The 26,983-nt window shown below is 38.3% G+C and overlaps 1 protein-coding gene across 2 annotated transcripts; it reads left to right on the top strand.

Annotated features, from left to right (window-relative positions):
* Positions 1-2,176: 2,176 nt before the first annotated feature.
* LOC136257515 (intersectin-1-like) lies at positions 2,177-26,967 on the top strand. 2 transcript variants are annotated; one of them, XM_066050737.1, is made up of 31 exons: positions 2,177-2,307; positions 3,981-4,100; positions 4,486-4,549; positions 7,572-7,710; positions 10,978-11,119; positions 11,657-11,720; positions 12,012-12,276; positions 12,477-12,529; positions 13,013-13,415; positions 13,837-13,924; positions 14,742-14,884; positions 14,954-16,009; positions 16,236-16,334; positions 17,785-18,189; positions 19,402-19,505; positions 19,560-19,588; positions 19,677-19,874; positions 20,038-20,159; positions 20,638-21,046; positions 21,303-21,364; positions 21,457-21,522; positions 21,613-21,719; positions 21,841-22,117; positions 22,375-22,458; positions 23,043-23,339; positions 23,398-23,449; positions 23,593-23,668; positions 24,195-24,364; positions 24,900-24,994; positions 26,322-26,400; positions 26,559-26,967. In XM_066050737.1, the coding sequence occupies exons 1-31, from the start codon at positions 2,271-2,273 to the stop codon at positions 26,699-26,701; spliced, it is 5,448 nt and encodes a 1,815-aa protein (XP_065906809.1). In that variant the 5' UTR covers positions 2,177-2,270; the 3' UTR covers positions 26,702-26,967. The 2 variants fall into 2 exon arrangements, with proteins under 2 accessions (XP_065906809.1, XP_065906810.1); XM_066050738.1 differs by lacking the exons at positions 2,177-2,307; positions 3,981-4,100; positions 4,486-4,549; positions 7,572-7,710 and adding an exon at positions 9,769-9,941.
* The last annotated feature ends 16 nt before the right edge of the window (positions 26,968-26,983 follow it).

Here is a 26,983-nt window from a genome sequence, read left to right as displayed (position 1 = left end):
AATATTCAATGATCACCTCACTTAAAGGATATAGTAAAGTAACTACTCAGTTTAATGATGTAAGTGCAACTGAACCACTAAGAAAAATATGTTGGTATTTTGAACCAACTCTGTTGTGCCTGTAGCTACTATAGCTACTATGACTCAAAGCCAGGACTTGTAACTGGACTACATGCTGTCAAAACAGGAACTGAATCTCCTTTGGCTTTAAAAAGTTCTGGCAGCTAGGCTAACAGATACATTAGCACAAAACTGAGGGATGGGCCACCCTGGCTTAGTTATAGATACAACTTGAATGGAGCTACATCTCATGTATACATCCCTAGGAGCTGAAAGCAGCTAAAAGATTGATATACACACTCTAACATAAATGCTCGAACAGAATAATCAAAACAAAGAAACCCATTTAGCTGAATAAGTTGAGATTCACCTTATACAAAACTCCTCTATTTATAACGCATTTATCCAAGCACTATATACCACCTTTCTGTTGGCCATCTTAATCATCAATAACAGTTTTCTACACTTCACCATGCATGAACAAAAATAATGGAATTCACTACTAATTTTTTTTGCAGTGTGCAGTATAGCTAGCAAGCTATTATACCTGACAGGAAGTTCTTTTCTATTTAAGGTGAGATACCATGTAGCTACAAGAATTCCAAGATGCATTGTCTTTTGTGTAACCTAAACAACATTCTGCTCAGCTATTAAAATTGGTATCAGTATAGCTGGTCATGTGATCACCATCTTTTAGATAATTAAGGGGGCCAATTTTGGTAAAGTTATGATTATAATAGCTATACTGATACAAAAGATGTGGGTGCATGTCATTTTGGGGATCTCCCAGTGGGAAATTTTATAGCATATATAAGCTCTGTATCTGATATAGTATTATAAACTATTTTCACTCTGTGGTTATAGGCCAGTATAAATTAACTATAATATACTATTATAGGCAATCCGGCAGCCCATTATTTTTCATGTTGCAATACAGCTGCATCAGTGAAGTATAATTTAGAGTTTACTTTAGCATGTCAAAATTAATCGCATGATTTAGCTGTACTGTACATCTGTGTGTGACCTTCGCTGAGTGAAGTTTCACAGTACAGGTGTAGTGGTAACTAACAGTGATGATGCAAGAACCAAATGTAAGCTATTATACAGCTGAGGTTTTTACCAACACATTGAGCTACTGAAGTATCTCTCTTTTTATGTGAGCTGAAAAAGAATTAGCTCCATGGCTCCATAGTCTCAAGCCCTGTACAATTATTGTTATAAATAGGTATCAGTAATTATTAGCCTGAAACTTCGAAACACAACAGCCCAATGTTATAGTGCCAAGCAAAGTGAGGGTGCTTGAGCGCCGGGAGTTTCTATAAATTCTGTAGAACTCTGCATGTGTTTCAAATAAAGTCTGACTTATTTAAGCAATGGCAGCTGGGTCCGCACCCATGCAGTATTAAGCTATTATGTGGATGTTTACAGTAAATTTTGGCAGTATAGTTTTATTTTAAAATGTGATTTCTATCCTTTAAGTGCATGGTCTTCATTAAACATCACTGATCATCAAAGACAACTAGTGGAAGCTACATATCGGCAGTAGTTTATTATGACCTTTATAGCTAAAGTAATTTGCATCATATTATTAAGGACAACCACTGCTAAATGATATGTATAACAACCGGCTCATTATAGCTATTAGTTCTGTAACCTCGATCATGTGTACAGCTGCTTGGTGACACTGCTTGGAAGATTCTCTTTGGCTAGAGTGTCTTGCATGAACTATTTCTTTAGCTTCAGCATGGGCCTCCATAACTCCTCTTTTCAAAGATCACTCAGCTACTAGGCTGATTAATTGGCTGATATTCCCAGCAGCAGAGATGTTGGCTGATTAGAGAGGTCTGGCTCACCCCTAAACTGGCCAGAACTGACACTTTGATAATCAGAACGCTTTTTGGTTGGTTCCAAGGTGTCCTGGACACTGTAGTCACAGTTCTCACACTACAGCAGAAGAGCCCGGCCAGGCTAGGGTTAGGTTACTGACCGAGTCTAGTCATGCAGTATCTAAAATGAGGTTGCTGGACAAGCACCATATAGCTAGATAACAGGAGTTTATGATATTACAAGAAGTGAGTCAGCCCATGACATGATTGGCTTCAATTACGGAAACATACGGAAATACTGGTATGATTTAAAAATTGTCGCGTGAGCTGTGCCTTATAATAGCGAGCGTTATATGGAGTAGACATTAGAAAGTTCCTTATTCGATGGCTTACTGGCAGAATCAGCCATGGAGTCCTACGAGTGAGTAATTAATCGTTATGTTGTAACATGCGCTATTATTATAGCGACGCTAGTATTGTTAACTAGTCCGTAGACGTTGTTAATTTTTAAATCATTCCTGCAAAGTTTACGGGTATAAAAAAAGAGTTGTTTGTTGACCTGCGTAATGTGTTAGTGTAATGTTAATGGAGTTGTAGTGAACCTGGTGTTTCTCAACCAATGCGTGTAGGGTATTCTCATGTGTATCCATCCATCTGGTAGGCTTAATTCAATTAATTCCGTTGCCCGTAAATTTGTCCAAGGCACGGAGAGAAATTTCAAAGAACACATTGTGCAAGCCTAGTTCTGTATGCTATGTCATAATGGTGATTTATCAGAAACTCAAGGAAATTGCTGTGCTGGGACCAAGCCTTGTATGGGATTTGGGAATTCCTACCACAGCTGAAATACTAGTGTTTATGATTTGTCATGGACTTTAAAGGGAACAATCTGAGTAGAAATGGCTTTAAGCTTTGATGACATGTGGTTTTGTTATGGGAAGTAAATTATCCTTCAAGATTGTCACCAAATACAGTTGCATAAGGTCTTTAGTCTGCGTTTTGTTTGTTTGTTTTTTTGTAATACAATAAGTCTCTTGTATAGCTTAAAACGCAGTTACACAGTTTTGTCAGTTGTGCTAATCTGGTAATAGTATAAGTCCAGTAAAGTACTGGTGAAAGTAATTATATGCATAAAAAGAAAACGTCAAGATTTTCTCTATTTTAATTTCTTAACTGAAAGTATAGTTTAATTTTTTTTATTTTCTTCAGATTGCACACTAATTAATATTGGGAAATTTTAATTTAATGGAGGGGAATTGCCACTTTCACTACTGTCACTTTGTCAAGTTTTGCTGTATGTGGAAAGGTTTTTAAAATGTTGCGTTCTTTGCAAAGATATTGTGAACATGAAGAACCAGCAGTGCTTCCTTCAGGGTTAATGTCATGTAAATTTTAAGTTGCCTCTGTTGTGGTGTTTAGTGGAGGTGGTCTTATCTATTACTGACGAATTAAGAATTAAAACCCTCCATAATTGTCTAGCTATGTAACTGAGTGGGTGAGAAAACATCAATATGTTTGAGCTTCTGCTGTCTGAAAATTAAAAGGCAAAATAATGAGTGGGAATATGTATAAGGTATGAAATTCCTAAGTGAGTGCACAAGCGTGAAATATATACATGTAATTTATTTGGCATTTAACTGCAATTTAACAACTTAATTTCTTTGCTCTAATTCACAATAGTTTAATAAATAAGAAGTCTTACATTCTTTTATATCATGTATCAGACAGTGGAGGTTGGTCATGTGTCATCATTAGTCTCATGATCTTAAAGAAATGTTGAACAATGTAATTCAACATTGACACCTCCTGAAAATCTGGAGGATGGATTGTGTATTTATACCAGTGTGTCCCAGAGTCCTTACAAGCCTTTTCAGTACGACACACTGCTTTCCTATAGCTGTCAAACAAGCTAGAACAATGCTTGTTTGCGTGATCAATATGTCATGGGGTAATACGCATAACCAACCGTACAAGTATGGTAGAGTGGGCAGTACTGTGTCCTGATTTCAGAATGTGTGTACACTAAGACCATAGACAAGTGTCCTGATTATCGAGGTGTCATTCAATTATAATGTGACATGTGTTGTATACTAGGTTATCATGCAAACACGTTACCATCACGGATGATAACATTAAAGAATATAACACCAGAACAAAGAAATTCTTATGAGATACAATTCAATAATCTTCGTCCAGTAGGTGGATATTTATCAGGTCAGCTATACAATATCCTGTGTGTAGTAGTATACCTTGTTAGGATTGTATATTGGACAATTTCCAAATGTTTGTAGCTTAGGGAAATTACAGTGTATACATCCTGATTGGCAAATTACCCTTATCAGTTAGGTGTCCTAATTTCAGGGTCCTAAATGTGTGTGTGTGTGTGTGTGTGTGTGTGTGTACTAATACAAAAAGGATATGAGGACAATTGTCCATTCAAATAGGTAAAACTGGACAAGTGTCCTAATATCCTTATATTAGTACACTAGCATTGTGTTCTGCCATTTTACTGAGTTTAGCAGTTTTCATCTTATAATAATATTATATATATATATAATCACAAATTACTATGTCTGTATATTTTATATGTATATAATAGGTGACCAAGTTAAACCATTATTCTCATCATTTGGACTAAATGCTCAAGTATTGTCACAGATATGGTAAGGCTGTGCTGTAAATATTGTACATATTTGTCTACCCAGCTGTATTAATGGGGAGCTGGGGTGTAAACACACCAACTGTTAGCATGTCATGTGTAGTTGTACACGTGTGTGTAGTGTCTGTCTGTATGCTGTACATGTAGGTCTGTATGTGTTGCACAAAACGATGTGTGACTTGCGTCCTGTACATGGATGGGTACAGCTTCACTTGAGACATAGTATAGCCTTGTTAGTCTTGCAGTACCATCAGGAAGACTCTCCTGTTGTAGCCACCTGAATATTGGACAGGTGGCTGAGACAGTGTTCCACTAGGTACATAGGTGTGGCCATCCACATGTATGGGAGCAACGTGCTTTGCTTTTGTGTATGCTGTAATATGGTGTTACTGTGTTTTCAGTGATGTAAAGAGCAGTTGTCACTGTATGTTGAATTGTTGATGAGATACATGTAATTTCCTTGTGAGGTTATGTCTAGAACCCAACATGGTGGGTGTTGACTAGTTTGTAGTGTGATTCAATTTTTAATGGATGAGGTGGTTACATCATTTCCTGTACTAAGGTTTCCTTTTATGGTGATGTTATCTGATGTTATACTGATATGTTACTCATGTTGATGTGTCGATAGTGAAAATGATTTGTAAAAATTGTGTTGTAATTGACATGGCCTACACATACACATATGCTACACTCAACAGAAATGGTACTCACCTCCTGTACTGTACGTGTGAGCATCATGTGTACTATATATATTCTACATACTGTACAAATGTATTTTTTTGTGCCTTGTATCCTTTAGCTAACTCATTAGCCACCATTGCAGTGCTTGAAATAAGCAGACAAAAGTGCTAGGACATAGCACCTAAACTAAACTATTTTTGATCAGACATTTGTAAAACTTGTTCAGACATTGAATATTTTTACCATGAAAAATTATTATATTAAGTCTGATATGGATTTGTCTGAGTAAATTTTGTACCAATTTTGGTTGGATACGACGTCCGACCAAACTAAAACATGTTCGGACTAACACCAATATTGGTCGGAAAATGTCAGATGTCCGACCATTATTTCAAGCACTGCCATTGCACCAAAATTGGAAATTGATTCCAGTCTTTCTGCATACTACCACACTCTGACAAGTGTGGAGTTGTTTGTAGAAGTTTGCATCTAGCTACTAAAATGTCATCATGCAGTGCACGCACGCAAGCACGGACACACACACGTGCACTTGTGCAACATCAACATAACACTATGAACACTTGGTCAGATACTTGTAAACTGTTGATCTACAATGGAAAGCAAACTAAATGGTATGAATAAGAATAGTTTGTATTTAGCTTTGCCGAATTTTTGTTTAAAAAATATAGCCAACTACCACAAATCAGACCACAGATTGTTAACTAGTTTGTAACCCCACCGTAGATTTATATTCTAGCTAGTAACCTCCAGACATTAAATATGTGTAAAAAATTTTTTTTAATATTAGTAACATTAATTTTGTTGCCCATTAAACCACAGATCAACACAGAGACATTTTTAGGAGGTAGAATATTTCCACAAGCTAAACATAAATAATATGGTGTAAACTATCAAGAAGAAATAAATTACTCTAATAGAACAGTCACCCTAATCTCTTATAGGCTATTCATTATTGGGTAATAACATGATCAAATACTGTGACACTATAAGCATCATTAACACTTGATAAAATTATAATTACAACCAGGAGCTCATTGAATCCTATGGACAAGGGAGCGTGTAACTCTGTACACTACCAATACTATGGGCAAAATTCAAACATGGCGTCCAGTGTTACTATGTATATAATTGGTTACATCATTCTTAAACACAGCAGGGATACACTGAATGGGCTGCTACTCCATCATCTTGTGTGAAGGTAGCAAAGCTGCTTCGATAGGAAGATTGTCGAGTCGAAGGTAAAGCTTGGAATAGTGATTTCGCGTGACTAGCGACTGCGACTATACTTTTCCTCCATCGTGCCATTGAACTTCGTTTCCATAGCTTTGCTTTGTCACAGCGGAAATGTGACGTACTCAAGCATGCACCTCCACATTCCTAATTAGGAAATTTTAAAAGTTAGTACACGGCAGCCATGTTTGCTCTTTACGAAGCTACATGCTCCCTTGTCCGTAGGATTTGATGTGCTCCTGTTCAACACACCCATGAGGTTTGTACTGTATCTTATTTGTGTAGAGCCTTCATGTAACCGTTAAGGTCATGTACTTTTTGTAGAAGTGCTTGTAGTTCTGTAGGAGAAACTGATAAAACTCTTTCGTATGTAGTAGTATATGTATAGTCTTCAAGCAAGGTGCACATCCACATGTTTAAGGTTGTTTAAACTGTTTCCACCCTCCTCTGGTGCTATAGTGCATACACAGATGACTGGCACCTGTTTGTATCACAGAAGGAGCAATGAATAAGCTAGCTCAAGTGTTGTATTCAAGATATAATCTTACTGTCTTGGCTGGTGGTTAGGTAATCCATTGGTAGCAACTATATAGCCAGTTTGAGAGTGTAGTCACATCGATGCCAGATTAAGCCCAGCCATTATTGTGTGTTTTCAAATGCATCACAGTAAATGTATAACAACATAACAACATATATTCATTGCTGAGTAATATGCTACTGGTGATGTGTAATAGTCAATCAGGAGCTCTTATGACTTGCGTAATGAGCTCCATGAGCTGAAGGGAACTTTGTAGCTTAGTGTACTAGCAAATGGGTTAGTTTTGTGGTGGCACACTGTGACAGTGTATGATACATTTGAACTACAGTGAAACCTGTGTATTAAAGACACCTTGGGACCGTCCTGATTATCAAGGTGTCAGTTTACATACTAAGGACCATTACCAAGTATCCAGGTTTTGTTTCCTTATTTTCAAGTGTCCTGATTAACAGGTTCCACCGTAGTTGTCAGACGGGTTTATAGGTGGGCACTAGACCTACTAGGAAAAACTATACTATTCTTAAAAACTTGTCACATAGTCTTATTCTTTGTACAGGTCCCTAATTGACCAAGATAAAGATGGACGTATTAATAAAGCTGAGTTCTGTGCTGGCATGCATCTGATCACCTTTTCATCACAAGGAGGTGTCCTACCCTACGCAATACCCCAGTGGTTATTGGTAGACACTTCACAGGTCAGAAATTGTAATGTGTGTCTGTGTGTGTGTATGTCTGTGTGTATGTACATATGTGGTGAGGCAGCATAGCCAAGTGGCTAGAGCATTGGCCTGATCAAAAAGTTCCCAGTTCAATGCTCCGTTATGCCAAATTGGTGTTGTTGTTTTCTGAACAAGAAACTTTACTCACATTGTCCCAGTCAACCCAGCTGTTTAAATGGGCAACCCACTGAGCTGTAACATCAATGGGTACCTGGTACAAACTGGGGAAGCAAATGCCAACTGTCCATGTCTCACACGGAGGGTGTAGGTCCAGGTGGGGCTTTTGGTGCCCACACCTACACCTGTGGGACATGGTACAGCCTCCTGTAGGTTACTAGTCCTGTCCCCTGGCTACCTGAGTAGTGCATCTGTAGGTGTCATAGTGCTGGTTCACCAGGTAGGTGTGACTGTGCTAGCACAGCAGCTGAAGGCTTTTGATTATTTGTGTGCGTGTGTGTGTGTGGTGTACAGTAGTCACCCACTCAAATCAATACAATTTTAACTACGGTTGTCAGTAAAGGATATGATATTTGCTGTTTAAGTACTACTAGTACACTGTACCTTGCCATAAGGTGGTTGTCAAGTTGATAATTGTTGCCCTGGCTATTAGAAACCTTATAACGTATGAAGCCATTGTTGTGTAATAATAACCCACAAATATGCATGGTTAGATGGGCACGCCTTGTACTTGCACAGTCACGACAGTGCTGATAATCCTTGTTATGAGTAGAGAATAACAACCCCTCAATACAAGCTCTTGTAGAATAGTAACCCTCACAGAATACTGTGTTGAACAAACCGCTGTGAAATCCATTTTGTGAGATGTAACTCACACAATTGAGCATCCGTTCTACTGTACCACAGTACCACTACACCTGCTAAGTAGGTTTTTTCCACAACGGCTCGTCACAACAGACCAATATTTTGAATGTTAGTCATGGACAGGTTAAGGAGTGTTTCTCAGTATAACCTCATCCTACATGAAGTGTTTTAGCAGTAGAGCTGATCAGTGTTTTGTACATTCTGTAATACCAATATGTGACCATCTCAGGGAAAACCCGTCTAGTTCGTACAACTTCCGAATTTCTTTTTATTTCTCAGCATTATCTGCATTGTCCAAGGAATGGTTCGCCAAAGTTTCAGTCAATTATGGTAGGTAGTTTTGGAATTACAGCGCTAGACAGTAGGGAGAGCAAGGAAATCAATTTGTACAGTGACTACACTAAAAATAAATTAAAGTTGCTTACATTCGCAGCTATAACTTCCATTTGGATGATAGTGCATGAACGTATGTAGGAACATGAACCATGTTGAGAATCACTGGCTACTGAAAAGGAGGACAATTATTGCTTCATGTTTGTGCTTAAACTTCATAACATAGTGCTGAAAATGAAATAGTCTTCTTTACACGGCAGGAACATAGGTCCATGCCTCCTTGTTGTTAGCTCTGGTAGAATTCCCCTGAACTCTGTATAGAGAGAAAGGTACAGTGTTTAAAAAAAACCAATTACAATACTTCTGGCAGCTGCTTGGCTGCCACCTTAAATGGAGGAATTTGATTAACCAATTTGTGATGACCACTTAAGTAGTAAAAGTTTGTAGGTGCACAGTTCTAATTAGGGGATGCATAATTCTGAATTTAATAGCTGTTAGTCAAGTGCCAGGGTAGTCCCATTAATAAAACCCCTCATTATAGTGACCATCACAAACAATTTGGTGTGGATCACAACATTGTTAAGCCTCACCCATTCTGTTCACATACAAGGTAAAATGTTATTGCTTAATCATTCAGCAATTCCCTTATATTATTATTATAGCTAATGTACCAACACATAGGATGGTAAGAATGCACAACAATTCCTTGAACTGAAGCTGTCAAGGACAAACTACATGTCCAGTGTGTGTACTGGCTTATGATTGGCTTCATTCCACCAATGGAATCAGTCTGTGTCAATTAGTTTTTTTTATATATATATTTTAGCAAACTAAAGCCATTCTGGTGGAGATATATACCCACAACTGTTTCCTGTTGGCTTATTATTGTAGCAAGGAGTGTACAGTGTGTAGTAGCATAGTAGGTTGTACTATTGCTAGCATATAAAGTGTTTTTGAGCTGGTGTTGGCCGACCATTTGGCTCATGATGTTGGGCTACTCTACATTATCAAAACGATTGAAGAGTTTCAAGAAAGATTGGCATCGACATGCGGTAGTTTGCTGTTGCTTGTCTATAGCCCTGTGTAGTATGTGTCCCTGTTTGTTTAGTGGTGTGTGTATATAGTGGTATGTGTAATAGACACTGACTTTTTGTAGTATGGGGAACCTTGACTCCACACAAACCTAGCTTGTAATGTATAATTATGTTTACTACAGTAGCTTTTTAGCAGTTGAGAGTCTTGTTGTTAATAAAAGACTTTCTGGAGTTATAGTAGAAGTAAGCACCTCCATAGTATAGACCAAGTTTTGTAGTTAGATGTTGGAACAAAATTGTTACGATTACATTGTTAACACTGTTGTACACCTTGATAGATGTGTGCTTGTCAGGTTACTTATTTCCTTGAACAAGAAAAACTTGCTTTAGTTCATCCATGGCCATCTGTATAATGGGGAGCCAGTGTTAAAATGTGGGGAAAACGTCTGATTGCCTAACCAGTGAGGGTTGGATGGGAATTTAGGTGCACCCAGAAACATGGCACAGCTACCTGCAGGGATCTCCTGTCTTGCCCCAGGAGGTACACTGCGTATCTTTTGTGGGTACTTATTTCAGTAATACTACATACCAATGATATACTGTGTATACAGCTGCATGCTTTGCTTTTTACATGTGCTCTGTGTATATTGTATCGGTCCTGTTGTGTCTGTGGTAAAGGATTCTCTTTTCACAGCTGAAAGGAAACATTTTCCCACTAAAGTGTCGATATTATTGACTGCACATGTACAGATTAACACAATAATATGTTTTTCTTGGTCATTTTGGGATGAGTGTTTTAGTAAACATACAGTTTTACTGCTACATTTGTAGAATGTCGCGGGTTAATTTTCTGGGAAGGCGTATACTTCAAATTCTTGTAAAGCTGCAATGCTATTATGTCTTATGTGTATGTATGTTCCATATATGCCCCTCTGTGTGTACTCTCTATACTAATCTTGTTGATCTGGTTAAACAGGATGTACCTGTACTCTGTACATGTGTACAACATGTAATGTACTTCGTGTGTTACATGTTTCATTCTTCCAATGTTTAGTCCACGAAAGATTTTGGTGGTGTTGGTCGCACTGTTCCACTAAACGCCATGGCTCCCTCGTGGAGGATACCACAAGCCAAGAAGGAATCCTACCATCTGGTCTTTAACAATCAGGATAGGAGAAAGAATGGCTACCTATCAGGTGAGACCTAAACAAGATTAATGTACATCACCAAGTCATGTAATACAGTACATGTACATAATTATGCACACACCAACACACTTGTGTTAATTTATTGAATAAAGCCCTGAAATGGATTCAACACTTTTAAAACCCCTTTAAAGCACAGCAGAATTGATGGAAGGCTGGCTTGTATGTTATGTCGTTACTCCAGAGGTTATCTGTTGTGAAACACTTTCAGGGTGGGTATCTGGCAAGATTTTCATAGTATAAATGTCGAGCTGTTTCTTGACCATTATTTTCTGGTTCCTTTGGTGTTAATTGTACACACACTGCATATGTGATATAAATACTTCACTGATGTTTGTTCAGTGTACCTGTGTGCATGATAAAAGTTCATGTCTGTTTAACACTTTAATATGCATAATTATATAGTTGAGTTGGTTACTATTTTGTATTTATCGGAAGTACTAAATACATGTATTTGGGTTGTATGTATATTATGGTGTTGAAGTATGTGTTAGTTATTATTCCTTCTGTCCGTCTGTGTGCTTGTAGGTGAAGAGGTATCTATGGTGTTGAGTAAATCTGGAGTAGCTAACAGTGTTCTTGCCCAAATATGGTAACTATAATAATGTGTATGTGTAGTACTCGATCTATCTAGGATATACATATGTTTATTGGTAATAATTTTTTTTGTAGAAAAATGTAACTATGCATGCATGAGTATCGAACCTGCGTAATACAACTGAGTTGGGACCAACCAAACAGTTGTCCTGAGAGCTTCATTGTGACTTTTAATAAAGTATCTGAATTACGCACCTGTCCTCAATTTTTAATGCCCAAATTTCAGTATATGCAACAACAAAAAATTGTGAAGCAGGGATTTCAATTCTTATTTCTCCCTCTCTAGGAAACTATGTGACCAAGATGGTGATGGGCGTGTTAATGTTGATGAATTTTGTGCTGCCATGTGGCTCACTGAGCGAGCTAAACAGGGTACTCCAGTTCCCTCCACATTGCCTAGCGACCTGATTCCAGCTCCAGTTCCTGTTGGGACAAGCGATTTCTTGCGCCGCTCATCATTTGAAGACAAACGCATGGAAAACTTTGAGAGAGGTCGCATGGAACTGCAAAGGAGAAAGAGAGAAATAAAGGAGCGAGAAGAACGAGAAAAGGTATGTCCATAATTGTGTATACAAGTGTCTCTGTGTGACAGACATACAGTACAGTAACATATAGTGTACTTCACATATAGGTATGCAAAGGTATAGTTATGCTATGTTTGTGTCTACGTTCCTATATACATACATATGCTACATTGTATCCATCCCTATATACAGATCATGTGCTCACAATTTCCCACTATTTGTTTTAGGCAGAACAAGAGAGGCAGAGAGCAGAAGACGAAGAAAAGAGACGGAGGGAAAGGTAACTGTCTAGTACAGTCACTACATCCTCATATGTTGGCTTTCAGCCCTCTTGTGGGACCTTGGTCTTTAGTGAAATGCGTAATGTTTAGTATACAAAGTAATATTGACATGCTTCATGATGCCCCAGCATTGCTGCTGTGATGGCCATATTGCAATCTTGCATTGCTGCTGCTTTGTTGGATACCAATTGGACAAGTGTATTGAATTAACGTTTATAAGTGATTTGGGAGTGATTCAGTGTGTTTTCTGAGTCCAAAATGACTTTCCTACTGTTTAACATACTTGACATGTCAGCCATAATATTCTGGTATATGATCACAATACATTTGTCTGGTGCTACATACATGTGTGTAACTCATTTAGCAATCATTTTTGTGTCACAATATTTAGGCTAACTGTTCAGTCTAACTTTGTTTAGTCTAACAAGATTTATTTGATAACACAACTTTTAGGAGTGTAAATTCTTGTCTTTCATGTGCAGGGAGAGGGCTGAACAACACAGACAGGCTGAGCTGTTACGACAGAAACAGAAAGCACTGGAAATTGAGCAAGAGCGAGAAAGGCAGATGCAGAAACTAGTGCTACAACGAGAGGCTGAAGCTCGGGAGTTAGAACGTAAAAGACGTGAGGAGTACATACAGCAGCAACGTAAAGAACTTCTGATGGTAAAGAAGGAAGAGTTGTTGGTTGTTGAAGGATTGAAATCTGAACGCCGTGAGCTTGGTAGCAAGTTGGTGTCCTTGGCAACAGAACATGCAATCAAGTTGGATAGTATTAAATCCCACAATCAATTGTGTCGGGAGAAGAGAGATGCTATTGCTAAGTTGAAGACGACTTGTGATATTAGACAAGCTGAACTGTCTCAACTAACATCTAGTATACAAGTGAGGCAGTAGAGTGTACGTGTGTGTGTGGTGTGCGTGTGCATATTGTACTCACATTGCTTGGGTCTACCCAGCTAATGATGGGGACCTGGTGTCAACTGGGAGAACACATGTCCTCCAACTGTCCTTGTCTCACTTAGCAGACTGTGAGCCTTTATAACCTCTATTTGTGATACATGGCATATCTTCTCCCGTGGATTACTGGTCTGCACTGACTGGTGCCTGAGTAGTGCACACTAGTACCCTCAGTGCTGGTTCACTGTGCAGCAATAGCATGACTACCAGATACTTATCTTTTTGCTTGTGTGTGCATGGTATTCAGGTGTATTTTGAGCCGTGTGCTTATGTTCCTTTTTGTGTGAATTTGCATATGGTATTTACTTTTGTTTGTCCTGTATGACTGTTTGTCACACACACTCAGGAGTGGCAGGTAAAGTTAGCATCATGTGAGAGAGAGAAGAAACTAATGATGAAGAAGCAAGTGGAAAAAGAAGCGTCCAGTCCAGCAGGTTAGTTTAAACATTTTCCACATACGTCCTGTACCTGTAATGATTATTCACTTCAAGCTTTACAGACTGAGGTAAAAAATTGTAGAAATGCACTCCACTGTAGGCCCAGATAATATTGATGCCTCCCAAGCTCTAAAAAAATTGCTACTCTACTACTGTTGTGTACTATATGTGTATCAACTATATATCAATTGTAATACAGCAGAGAAATGTATGCTGCATTTTCTGTGCTGTAGTTAGGCAAATGTGTTGATGCAAAACTGCATGGAATTTGTATCATGCATTCACACTGTGTTCAGAAGTGTAGAAAACCAATGGGCAAATAGAAGACAACAGTTATAAATGTACTTAACAATTATAAACTGTATACCATAAAGAAAGTGAGGCAAATAAGTTTGAATTTTTGTGGATATACAGATTGAGCAGTCACTACTCTAATAGAACAGTCACAATTCTAATGTCAATTTATATATTTTTTTAATTATAACAATACTAGCTACATTGATTTAGTACACTTTACCATCAAACAGGTTTTATCTCAGATACTGTAGGCTAACCTAGAAAGTCTAATTTTTAAAAGTTTCTCCAACTAACAACTTAGAAACTGTCCATGATTCATCCAGCTATACTGGACAAAGTTCTGCAAATGAATATAACTTGTGCACTAGAGTTCCATTCTAATCCTGTTAGTGGAATAAACACTGTTGTACACTAAAACTTCTTGCCCCCCCCCCCCCCCCCAACAGTGTCCTAGATCCGCCTATGTGTTGATGTGTACGTATGTACGTACGATGTCATGATGTTGTTTTTGTTATAGTTAATAATGACACTACTCGACTACACAAGGCTTGCATACAGTTACAAGCGTCCATCAGCAAGTTGAAGATGCAGCAATCTCATCAACAAGAGCTACTGAAGGAACACCAGTCACAGTTACAAGCTAATAGACAAGCACTGAAGGTATGTAACATGTGTGGATGTGCTTTTAGTGTACACTCGGTTACTACACGTGCTTCCTTGATGTTTCAGACACTTGAAGTAACCTACAAGGCAGAGAAGAAATCTTGTGAAGAAGTAAGTATCCAGTTAGAGAAGCGGAAAATATTTGCTGCCAAGAAGAAACGTGAGGAAGAGCAACGGCAACATAAACTAGAACAACAGAGAAGGGAAGAACAAAGACGTCAAGAACAAGAAAGGTTGAGAAAACAGAAAGAAGAAGATGATAAAAGAGGACGTGAAGAAGCAGAGAGAAAGAAGTGGGAAGAGCTGAGAAGATTGCAAGAGGAGGAAGCAAAAAGAAAACTTGAACAACAGAAAAAAGAAGAAGACGCTAAAAGGTTACTAGAAGAACAGCAAAAAGAAATGGAAGAGAAAAAAAGGCAGCAAGAAGAGGCAACAAGGTGGGAAGAACTCAGAAAAATACAGTCAGGAAATGTTGGAGGAGATTACGAAATGCCTCCAGAATCACCCTTAGATCAAGTCCAGCCAACATCTTCCAATAGCTGGTTACAATCTTTCACCAATGAGAGCACTAGTATTGCAGAAGTAGAAAGAAAGAACTCGGCACAAAGACAGGAAGAAGCGTTGAGATGGGGAGAACTTAGAAAAGTACAATCTGGGTATGTCGGCGGTAATTATGAAATGTCACCAGTTTCACCACTAAATCAAGTCCAGCCCTTACAGCCAGCACCTTACAAGAGTAGCAGTGCTAGTGCCATAGAACTTGATAGAAAGGATTTGGCTCCAAAGAAAAAAGCTGCACCTAGACCACCAGTCCCAGCTCATGGTATAAAATATCTACAGACACAGCCAGTTCCAATAATCACAACCGAGGTACCGACGCCAGTTACATCTCCTATGGGAAGTTGGGACCCTAAATTCAACTTCGCCATGGCAACGACTGTCCAGTCCACCACAGCGACAACCACTACGTCTAGCAGTAACGTGAGGTTGAAATCTGACCAATCGAAGTTGAGGGATCTTGTTAAAGAGCAGTCTACAGTATCACTACAACAAGGACTGTACACATCCACTACTGAGGATGAGTTGACTAAGAGTACACATGTGTCTGCCTCTGTGGAATTGGTATGAGCATTGTATTTAGCTATATTTGTGTGTAATTAGCTTTATTTGTGTATAATTAGTTGTATTTATGTGTAATTATAGTAGCTGTATTACATGTAATTGTCCGATAATTGCTCTAAGTTACACAGCTAGTTCACCAAGGATGTTATGTGCTTATTTAATTTTGTGTTCTATGTCATGTAATTGGTAACCTAATAGCTGTTATTACATTGTATTTGTATTATAGGCCTATCCACAGAATGAAATAGTGCAGTACAGAGCTCTGTACAACTACAATGGACAACATTATGATGAGCTGAGCTTTAATGAGGGAGACATCATTAATGTGAGTACTGTGTGTCTGATTGGATAGAATACTACTGGGAAATTTATTTGTTCAAGGACATAGCAACTATAATTTAAGCATAACAGATGGTAATGGGTTGAACTTGCACAGTATGCAAAGCACATGTAAAGGAGCATGCCATCACGGTTATTCAAAAGTTGACAATCTTTGCTTTTACATTACAATTTATGTGAATGTTTTATGACTGCTCTATTAGAATATTTTGATCTTAAAATTGAAGAGGATAGATTCTAGCCCCCCACCCCACCGTGTTGCTACACCTATGCCACTGTGTAAAGAGGTGTATACCTTAGTAGACAGTGACCTTTAATGATTTAGGGATGTCCTTTAACAGAGATTCCACAACAATAAGACCGCTTTTAGGACAATAATAAGGTGGTCTGATCAACGTAGAGTTAGGGACCTGACACGAATGATGAATTGGTGATTGATGTAACTGCTCCCATATCACATACCACATACCATACAGTCCTTATACACATACATGTTCCCCTTTCCCAACTATACATGTACTTCTCAGTGGAGTTGCAATTACAAGTGAATGTATTCATATCTTCAGAACCATCTTGTTAAGCATGTCATCATCAGGCGGGGGAAAGAATACGGTTTTCTTGGCACAGAGCAAAACTTTGCTGCTATATGGCCGTATCCACCACTGGAAACACTGCCCCACTACCTCTGACTTGTATGGCCTCCGAGGCATAGCTGGTGGGGAGGCCCCTATTGGTCTCTCCTTCACCATAGTAGTAGCCATCACTTGACCCTAAGAAATCCTACCAGGGAGGATCACGGTATTGGATGTGTCTTCTCCTCCCAAAATCAGATTGGTCAGTGATCTTGATATGTTTTTGTCTAGTGGCCAATTGCCTCATACCTTCTTCCAGACTTGACTCCCCTTGCTTCAGAGTTTCTCTGTCCTCGGGAGTTGATGATGTCACTTTTGCCAACTCTGTATGGGTGGAACTGATTACTTCTTGAAGTTGAATTCATACCGGTGTTCATACCCTTCTTTTGTGAAACTGGTAGCTGGTGTTCCTAGCTACATGTTGTGACATCTTCTACTGGGCAGTATTCACTCCTCCCTTCACCTCCACTATGAGGATTCAAGCTTTTCCTCTACTTCCCGCCTGAACAGGTGGATTTCTAGCATAAGAAGCTCGAATTTCTCTTCCACTGACATTGCATTGGAACACACTCAATGCGAGCTATAAGCCAAGGCATAGATTGAATTAATACACCTTTATATACCCAGTATCATGTGAGGACGTGACGCAACTCACGCAGGTGCTTCTTTTCTGTATAATTCACTGCATTCAACCACCAGAAAATACATCTACATCTAAATGAAGTTTCGGTGTGCAAGTAATTTTCTACATAATTATTCACAGTCATGTCATTATTTTACTGAATGTTTTTTGTAATTCTGTAGGCTTGTGATTTGAACAGTACCAATGCTGGCTGGATTGGTGCAGAACTCAATGGAGTACAAGGACTAATACCCCAGACCTATGTTGAAGTAATCACCACAACGAGTACTGTCCCCACACCACAGAGCCCTACCACCCCAACCCCTCAGACACCCACTTCAGCAACGGCGAACAAACCTCAAATTAATCGACGAACTCAACCAACAATCAAATCCAACTACTCGCTGCGTTCTCCTGATAGCCCTGTGACTACTGATAAGGCTGCAAAGAAACTTGGATTAAAGGCATGTGCACTCTACACCTGGCAGCCCAGTAATGCAAGTAAACACCTTAAGATGAAGAAAGGTGACATCATCACCATTGTGGAGCAGAGGGATAACTGGTGGGCTGGAACCATTGATAAACAAGTAAGCAACGATGTCTCGATTTGTTTGTATTGACATACGTTGCATATTGATTTAGAAGTATTTTTTGAATATGTGACCGTCTCAGCAAAAACCTGACTTGCTTGCACGAAACTTCCAATTTTGTTTATCACCAAAGTTTCAAAAGTAGTTTTGGAATAATAGTACTAGATGGTAGGAAGAGCAAGGCAATCAATTTGTACAGTGGCTATACTGACAATAAACTACAGCTGCTTACATTTGCAGCCATAACTTTTGTTTGCGTTAGTCTACAACATTGCAATTTGGCTTCTTAAAGTGTTCAGTATGGATTATCAAATCAACCAAGGTATAGTGTTAGCCCTGTAGTCGCTTACGCATATGGGTACAAAGGCAGTTTAGTTGAAGAAATGACGACAATCTAGTTTTCATTAAAACAAACACACATGACACGCATACCGAAGGAAAGATTTCTGAACTCTCCATGAGCGGGTGAATAAGATGGTGTGTAGTTTTGACCGATTTGAGTCTTCCTTCTCCAAGTAATTGCCCGATAAAGCTTGCATGTTTTTCTTTGTAGCATGCGTAATTTTTTTTTTAAATTTCGTTTTTCCTCAATACACATACTTGTGCGAACAAGTCGGGCTTTTGCTGAGGTAGTCACATATATTTTTAGTTACCTCATGTAACAAAAAATGTGAATAATACTGTATTGCACAATAAACACGCAGTGTGGCATGTGGAAATCCAAATGCTGAAACTTCTTAGAAGCATAATTTAAGTGTCCTTGTTAGTGAGGTGTTTTGAAGTGAAATGTCATGGTTACAGGTAGAGCTGGGCGATATCATAATTTTCTACCAGCGATGTATCACCACCTAAAACATCACAATATTACTAAATATCACGATATCCATACTTAGGTGGTATAGTAAGAATATTTTTATAAACAGCACTTTTTTGGATATAATTCCATCTAAGAATTCCATAAATATGTAGAATTACACTAAATACAGAAAATTACTAAAATATGATAATTATGACGATATTGTTAAATATCCCGATATACTGTATGATAATATCGTGATATTGCCCAGCACTAGTTACAGGGTCTAAATGTGTACACATTAAAAATGGGAAAGTGTACTGATTACACAAGACTTCCACGCTTTTTTAGGGGCTGCTACTTGATCTACTGCTTATATATATTGTAAATTACATGTTTACTGATCTTTACAGTGTGGCTGGTTTCCTAAGAGTTATGTACAGTTGATGGAAGGGTCTGCACCATCTATTTCTGTCACTTCGGCTAGTTCTTCTTCTAACGTCAGCAGAGAAGCCTCGTAAGCGTTTCATAGTTCTAACTTACATTTGTTATACTGGTGTGTTGTGTATAGGCCTGTCCCTCACAGGAAGAATGCATTGTGTAAGTTGTGTATGTGAGTGTAGTGTAGTGTGTATGCATACTGTACATATCTGTGTCCCATTACGATACGTACTTCATGTTATTGCAGTGTTTGAAGCACTCTATGATTATAATGGAGAGAGGGAGGGAGACCTACAGTTCAAGATAGGTGACAAGATCACGGTCACCAATCGGTCAGGAAACTGGTGGACGGGCACGCTGAATGGCCACTCTGGGGTATTCCCCTCCAACTATGTTCAACCAGTCAGGGGACCATCCCCCGGCTTGATAGGAAGTCCCAAAGCTGGTATGTAATGTGTCGTTATATTTTTTGTTTTGATCTTGTGTGTCATATTACAACTGTACATGTATATTCGTGGTGTATACGTACTGTGCAACTGCAGACTTTGAACACTGATTTGTACTGTGTAGCCCAGTTTTAGCTTGTATCCTTCAATTTTGTTATTCAGTGGTTGCCAAGGTGGTGGTACCATACACAGCAGTCAAGGATAACCAGTTATCACTGGAACAAGGTCAACTGATTCATGTACTGGAACAGGATAGCTCAGGATGGTGGAAGGGACAACTACATGTGAGTGACATGGTGTTTAATAGGATTGTGTGAACTTTAAAATGTTCAGGAACTTACAATATAGACCATGTACCACATGACAAACAAAGTGCCCTCTTATAAAAGCATACAATTAATAGAACATACATACATACACACTTGTCGATAAACTATTCTAACTATCTTGTGTTCAAATGTCTTGTGCTGAAGCAGTAGACTTCTTAGGAGGCGAACATTTACTTCATAAGATATTAAGCCTATTAACAGCCTGTGTGTAGAAATTAGAGATTGATGTTTCAACCACAAAAATTTGTTCCGCAATAGCTACTAATTTTGCTGTATTTTGGCAATCCATGAAAATTTAATAATACAAAAATTTCTTGTTATTGTAGATATATCGAGGACAGATATTTTTGAAATTTCTTTGCAGTATAATTATGTTGATGTTTTCCTGCCGCCTTTATACTTGTATATTTAGCTGGGGATTTGTGTTTTCTAGTCACGTGGTAAACAGCGTGTTATTGGATGGTTTCCAGCCAATCGGGTTGAGTTACTAACCCGTACCAAGACATCCCCACCACCCCACGATGTAGTAGATACATCATCATCATCATTGTCATCAAGTGGATTCAGTCATGGTAAACACTTTACCAGACTAGCAAAGTCTTCTCTGGCTTCATCCACCTCTTCAATTGGACCACCCTCTGCTAACTATGCTTTAGCACTGTACAGTTACACTGCTGATAACTCGGACGAGTTGACTTTCTATAAGGGGAGTGTTATTGCTATACTGAGCAAGGAGGATTCTGATTGGTGGAAGGGTGATTTGAATGGTCAGATTGGTCTGGTGCCGGCTAACTATGTACAAGAGTTGGACGACTTGCAATCGAGTATTACTTCAACCAGATGTAAGCCACACCACATACAGTATGTTTAGTGTTTGCATTTGTTGTGTCCATTATGCACATTAAAATATGTATGAACGTGCAATGTACAGTAGCGTGCATATGTATGTAAATACACACTCCCACAAGCAAAAATAGCATATTATCTGTTTAAAATGTTTCAATTGTGCAGTTCAAACTACATACACAGCTCTGTCTGTTTCAGTATTTTTTTAAAAATTTTGTTTCAACACTTACACACAATACTACTGTTCTACAGGGAAAGAAGCTGTGTCCCCTCATCAATTATCAAAAATGACTGATCTTGAGATTAAGAAACAGGTAAAGTACTGTAATTAGCTTAACCATTCCTGTAGTTGTCATGATTACATCATGTGTTGTATAGATAAGCTGTTGTGTTTTCTCATCGCTAGGAAGCCATATTTGAACTGATTACTACTGAGAAAAGTTACGTGGAGAGCTTAAAACTAGTTGACGAAGTACGTTTTGTGTTACTTATCACTTTTGTTGCTTATAAATGTGTACATACGTTTGCTTTTGACACTGTTTAAACATGGTCATCACTACAGGTATTCTTTGATCCATTACAACATTCCAATGTCTTGGATCAGTCAGAGTTTAAACAAGTACAAGTGAACTGGCCGGAATTGATTAAGTGTAATTCTGCACTACTGAGGTACAGTACAGTATGTATGTAATGTACAGGACCTGCCAGTCAAAATTTCTTTACTCCTGACAATATTCAAGTGAAATGGTTTTGAATTACAGATTTAAGTAGTTCTGTTTGTCTTGTACAGTGAACTGATGATCAGACTTCGTATCAGTAACATGTGTGTTGATACTATTGGGGACATTTTGGTCAGAGAGATACCAACATTGAAGCCTCACATTCGATGGTGTAGTCGCCAGTTAAATGCCTGTACGTTACTACAGAACAAGGCTACACATTCACAAGCCTTCAGAGAATTTGAGGCACAGTGTATGGCCGACCCTCGTACTGCTGGACTGCCATTGAGCAGCTTCTTGTTGAAGCCAATGCAGCGTATCACCAAGTATCCTTTACTAATAGAAAGGGTATGTTACTACATTACAAGTTGTATTGTTTGCATGAGGGTTTACCTGCCGGTGTAAAAAACATGCCTCTTTAAAAGGATACCTTTGTACTTCTTATCCATGGTCCCATTTGTATTAGTGTGTACACCCCTATAATCAGGACATCTCACTAATACAGACTCTATTTGTATTGTCTGTTTCTGCAGTTGTATTTTGGAAAGGTAGTGTATACTAATAATCTTGCTAGTATTTATTTATTGTTATCATTGTTCCAATAGATCATTAAATACACTGAGGAGACTCATGATGATTTGGAAGAGCTAAAGAATGCAATGGAACTGGCACAGAAACTTTGTAGAGAGGTCAGTTAACAGTACTCTTGTATTAGTTTGTATTTTAGTGTGTATGATGAATTTGTACTTACGTAAAAGGGGCCACCTTTGCAACCAATAAAATATGGCTTATGAGGTGGTCCTATTATGAGGTCACCAAGGTAACCAAATTATTCTGTATCCTGCCATAATATAACTCTTAACACTTTTAACTGGTTCCTATGCATTGTGTGGTTTATGCTGATGAAAAATGAACTGCATTATAACAGTAATCATAAACCTAGCTTCACGTCCCAGTTAATAATGCTCCTTCTACTGAGCCACCGTAGCACAATGAATCTCCATATGTTTTGTGGCATGCTGTTTTGTTCTGTAGTAAAGCCTCATAGGGGGGGTTGAGACTGTTGCAAAAATTGTTAGTATTCGACCTACCAGTACCAATGAGGTACCATTTGATGTAGATTCCAATCTCAATGTGTACTTTTGAGAAGTGATTGTGGCTTTTAGTTTTGTTGCTGGTCATGATCATGTTGTAGGTTGTATGTAGAATTCCATATTAGGAAATGTTCTAATTATGTAACCACTAAGTATTATCCTATGTATACATGTCTTAGGTTAATGAAGGTGTAAGATATAAGGAGAACACAGAACATCTTGAATGGATCCAGTCACATGTACAAACTGCAGGACTAAATGAGACATTGATTTTTAACTCTCAGACGCATCACATGGGTCACAGGAAGTTGCTACACTGGGGGCGTGTCCTAAAACTTCGTGGTAACCGAGATCTGCTGTGTTTTCTTTTTAATGATATATTGGTGCTCTGTAAACCAAAGCATTCCTTTACCAGACCTGTGACCCCATCTGACTTCGAGCCATTTGGGAACACTCAATATATTCTTTATAAGAAGGTGAATTGTTGTTTACCTTAGTGAGACTTGTTGGAATTAATTTTCATTTTTGTTGTAGCCTTTTCTACTCCAGACAGTGCAAGCCAAGAAAGGCACTTTTGACAGTTATCGTAAGTGTGGTGTGTAGTGTTGTGTGTGTGTGTGGTGTGTGTGTGTGTGTGTGTGTGTGTGTGTGTGTGTGTGTGTGTGTGTGTGTGTGTGTGTATTGTCTAAACAAGAAGACTTTATCAACATATGTGCTATTTGTGTTTAGCTCCATCAACATTTGTTGTCAACATTGTTAATGAGGAGAAGGACATGGGACTACGAGTGGAATCTGATGCAGCCAGGTAATAAGATGGTATTCTACACATGTAGCATCACTACTGCAGTAAAACTTACTGTAAATCCTCAAGACCAATATTTGTCAAGCCGGTTTTTGTTGCAGTGTAAAGTCACATTCCTCTTTCAGAGGTATGTATGAATAGTGTGGAGCCAGCCAGACCTGTGACTGTAACCTGACTGTCCATCAATTGAGTCCTTAATTTGAAGAATTGCTTATTCCTGTCTACCATATAAAGAACATGTTCTTTTGTTGTTTACGTAAATGTACTGTTATACTATACACCTGATACTTTTATGCCCACAAGAAGCTGTGGACAACTCAGATTTTCAATACCACATTGGTGAAAACTGTTTGTGCATCAATAGACCAACTACATGCATATTTAGTTTTCAAGAGAAATGTTTTAAAAATTACATTACGTGGTTATCATAATGAGGTGGTCTTACAGTATTAATAAGGTCATGAAATACACTTTAACTATGAAACGGTCACTATATTGAGGTTACTTTAGAGTTGTCTTTTCTCTACAGAGACCAATGGGTGGAGAAGATCACAAAGGCTGGCGTCCATTACATGCAGAAGAAGAAGCAGAAGGAGAAGGCACACAGAGAACGAATGAAGAGCATTACTAAGGGGAGCATAGCTAAACTCATAGTCACCGTTGTTGAGGCTGCTGATCTTAAAGCCAGTGACCCCAATGGTATGTAAAGGTGTGGCTGTATCGTTTGTTTGTTTGTTTAGTTGGTTTTTTGTTTGTTTGTTTTTGCATATGTAGTTTTTGTCGTTTTAAAACCACTTAAAGGCGTGACATAAAAATCTGTCATTAAAAGAAGGCTCAAGATGTTTACCACATATGGAAAATGGCACATCTAAAATGTGTTAATACATACGTAACTCGGTATAAATGCAAAGTAAATGTGTAAATTGGTGAATTCATAATCTGCCTGAACAGACCATTATCACTGCACCAGATCTACATCATTTTTGCAGATTATAAGTAAGAAATCAATCAGTGCCTGGTGTGTAAATGCCCTGGCTGTGCAAGACTAGCCACTCGTGTCTTTCAGCTACATGTACGAATATAAAGGTTGAACTTTGGGCAATAGCCAATTTAATACATACATACTGTATATTGCAGTGTTTGGACTGTCCGGAGAAGTTTTGATCTTTTTTTATATGATGCTCGTTACATTCCATGTAATGCTCATTACATTTCATGTAATTAATCCCCTCAGGCAAGAGTGATCCATTCTGTGTGGTCAGGGTGGGGACACAGGAACAGAAGACTGATGTGATAGAGGCCTCACTGAACCCTAAATGGAATAAAAAGGTGAGACCTATCATGTACATGATTAATGTTGGGTTTTATTGAAGGAAGCAAGGTGTTACGCAGTCTTGTGTGGTAGTAAACTGTAGAACAACACTGCTTAAAACTAAACAATGCCAAGTGATACTAAGGGAACATTCATAAGTTTCAGTATTTTCACAAGTGTACAGAGAGCACTCTCCCTCCCTCCTACTCAAAAGTATACTGTATAAAACGCTATGCTGTATGTTGTGTAGTCTACAAGTATGTATTTGTACTGGATCTGGCTCTCAATTGTCATATTGTAAGTATACAACGCAGAATTAACAGAGCATTAATTATTTGGAGCCTTATGTGCACTACTTTATTTCCCTAAGAAAGTATACCTGTAGCTTCTACCACCTGTAATATCCAATAGAACACCAGTACTATATCATTTCTGTATGTGTGCAACATTTTTAAAACGTACTGGAAAATTTCAACCCCTAAAAAGTACTCTTTGTACTCTTGCAAAATGCTGAAAATAATGGATGATCCCTAAACCTTTTATAGTGCTATATAGAACATCATCCACTCTGAAGCACACAATTGTTCTAGTCACCTGGTAACATGACTGACTCACTAAGCAGTTTTGAATACCCCCAATCTACGTACTGTACACATGTCTGTGTCGTTCAATCAGTGTCCATCATCTCTGTGATATCCAACACAATTGAGTTTAGTTACATCTGACCTTAGGCCATGTTTATTGTTTTGTATACATGTTAGGGCTGGGACAAATAGTGAAATTGACCTTCGAATATTTGCTAATACAATGTTCGAACATTCGAAGCTTCGGTGTTAGCTTTCATGTTATTGATTTTCTTGTGTTTATGCACATCCTTCTTAAGTTTTATCCTATTTAAAAAGTTTGTAAGCATTTGGAAAGTGCGTAGCAGCAGTATTAAATGACACGATCTATTGTTTACAAATGGGCGTGTCCACTATACTGCTATCATACATAGGTAAGCACCTAAGAGACGTTTTCCACCCATTATCTATCACTTTATAAGGTGTTTTAAGGCTACAACTATGGTAGCAAACTAAACCGCAATGGTTTAAAAGTGGGTGTGGCACACGAAGATCGATCGTGAATAGACAAACATCGATCACGCAAGATGAATAAGCAGCTGAAATGAAGATAACGATGTTTATTTGTAATACTTTCAAAGACTATGAGTGCATTACAAAGCTTCAAAGGATACTCCTATAATTCAAAGTTTACTTAATCTTCGAACCCACAAAGCATTCGAAGTTTCGTCCCAGCCCTAGTACATATATGTAGACTCCTTGTATGACATTATTTTTACAGATGGAATTCTACTTATTTGATACTGCTACTGATAGACTAGAAGTAACTGTGTTTGATCGAGATTTGTTTTCACCAAATGGTGAGTGGTTTAAGGAAATTGTACTGTATTTTATGCAACCTGCCATGTGGGTACAGATTTTCAACAGGTCTTATCCACACACCATGTGATCATGTATGCACACATACCACACCACACCACTACACACACTTACAACTCATTGCATTAATTTTGTGTAGATTTCCTTGGCCACACCCACATCAAGATCAGTGATATTCTTGAAGATGGACGTGGCCCATGGATAAAGCGACAGTTACTAGAAAACGTCCACACAGGAGAGATTGAAATTCGCTTGGAATATCATCAAGTCGTAGATCAGTAATAGAATTATTTTCTTTTTGTGTAAATTTGTTTCTTTTCCAACTCCACTTGTTATTATTATTTGGCACACACTGTACTGCTGAACATTTGAGGCAGTTATTATATTTATAACAGCATTCTCTGTATTCTAATATTTTTAAGCAACTTCCAAAATGTGCTTTTATAAAACGAATTATAGACAAAAGGTTGTAATTGTAGAATTGTTAATATTGTTTTATGATGTTTGTTGTCAATTTGTTCACTTTTATTAAAGTAGTGTACACGCAATTTTTGCATCTCAATG

Source organism: Dysidea avara, chromosome 6 (genome assembly GCF_963678975.1).
Source record: "Dysidea avara chromosome 6, odDysAvar1.4, whole genome shotgun sequence".
Lineage (NCBI taxonomy): Eukaryota > Metazoa > Porifera > Demospongiae > Dictyoceratida > Dysideidae > Dysidea > Dysidea avara.
This window is presented reverse-complemented; position numbering and strand designations above follow the sequence as displayed.

Coding starts and splice junctions, on each gene's coding strand:
- LOC136257515 (XM_066050737.1), top strand. CDS start 2,271: ATGGCTTACTGGCAGAATCAGCCATGGAGTCCTACGA. Junction 19,506..19,559: donor AACGTCAGCAGAGAAGCCTC/GTAAGCGTTTCA, acceptor TGTTGTGTATAG/GCCTGTCCCTCACAGGAAGA. Junction 24,365..24,899: donor TAAAGCCAGTGACCCCAATG/GTATGTAAAGGT, acceptor TAATCCCCTCAG/GCAAGAGTGATCCATTCTGT.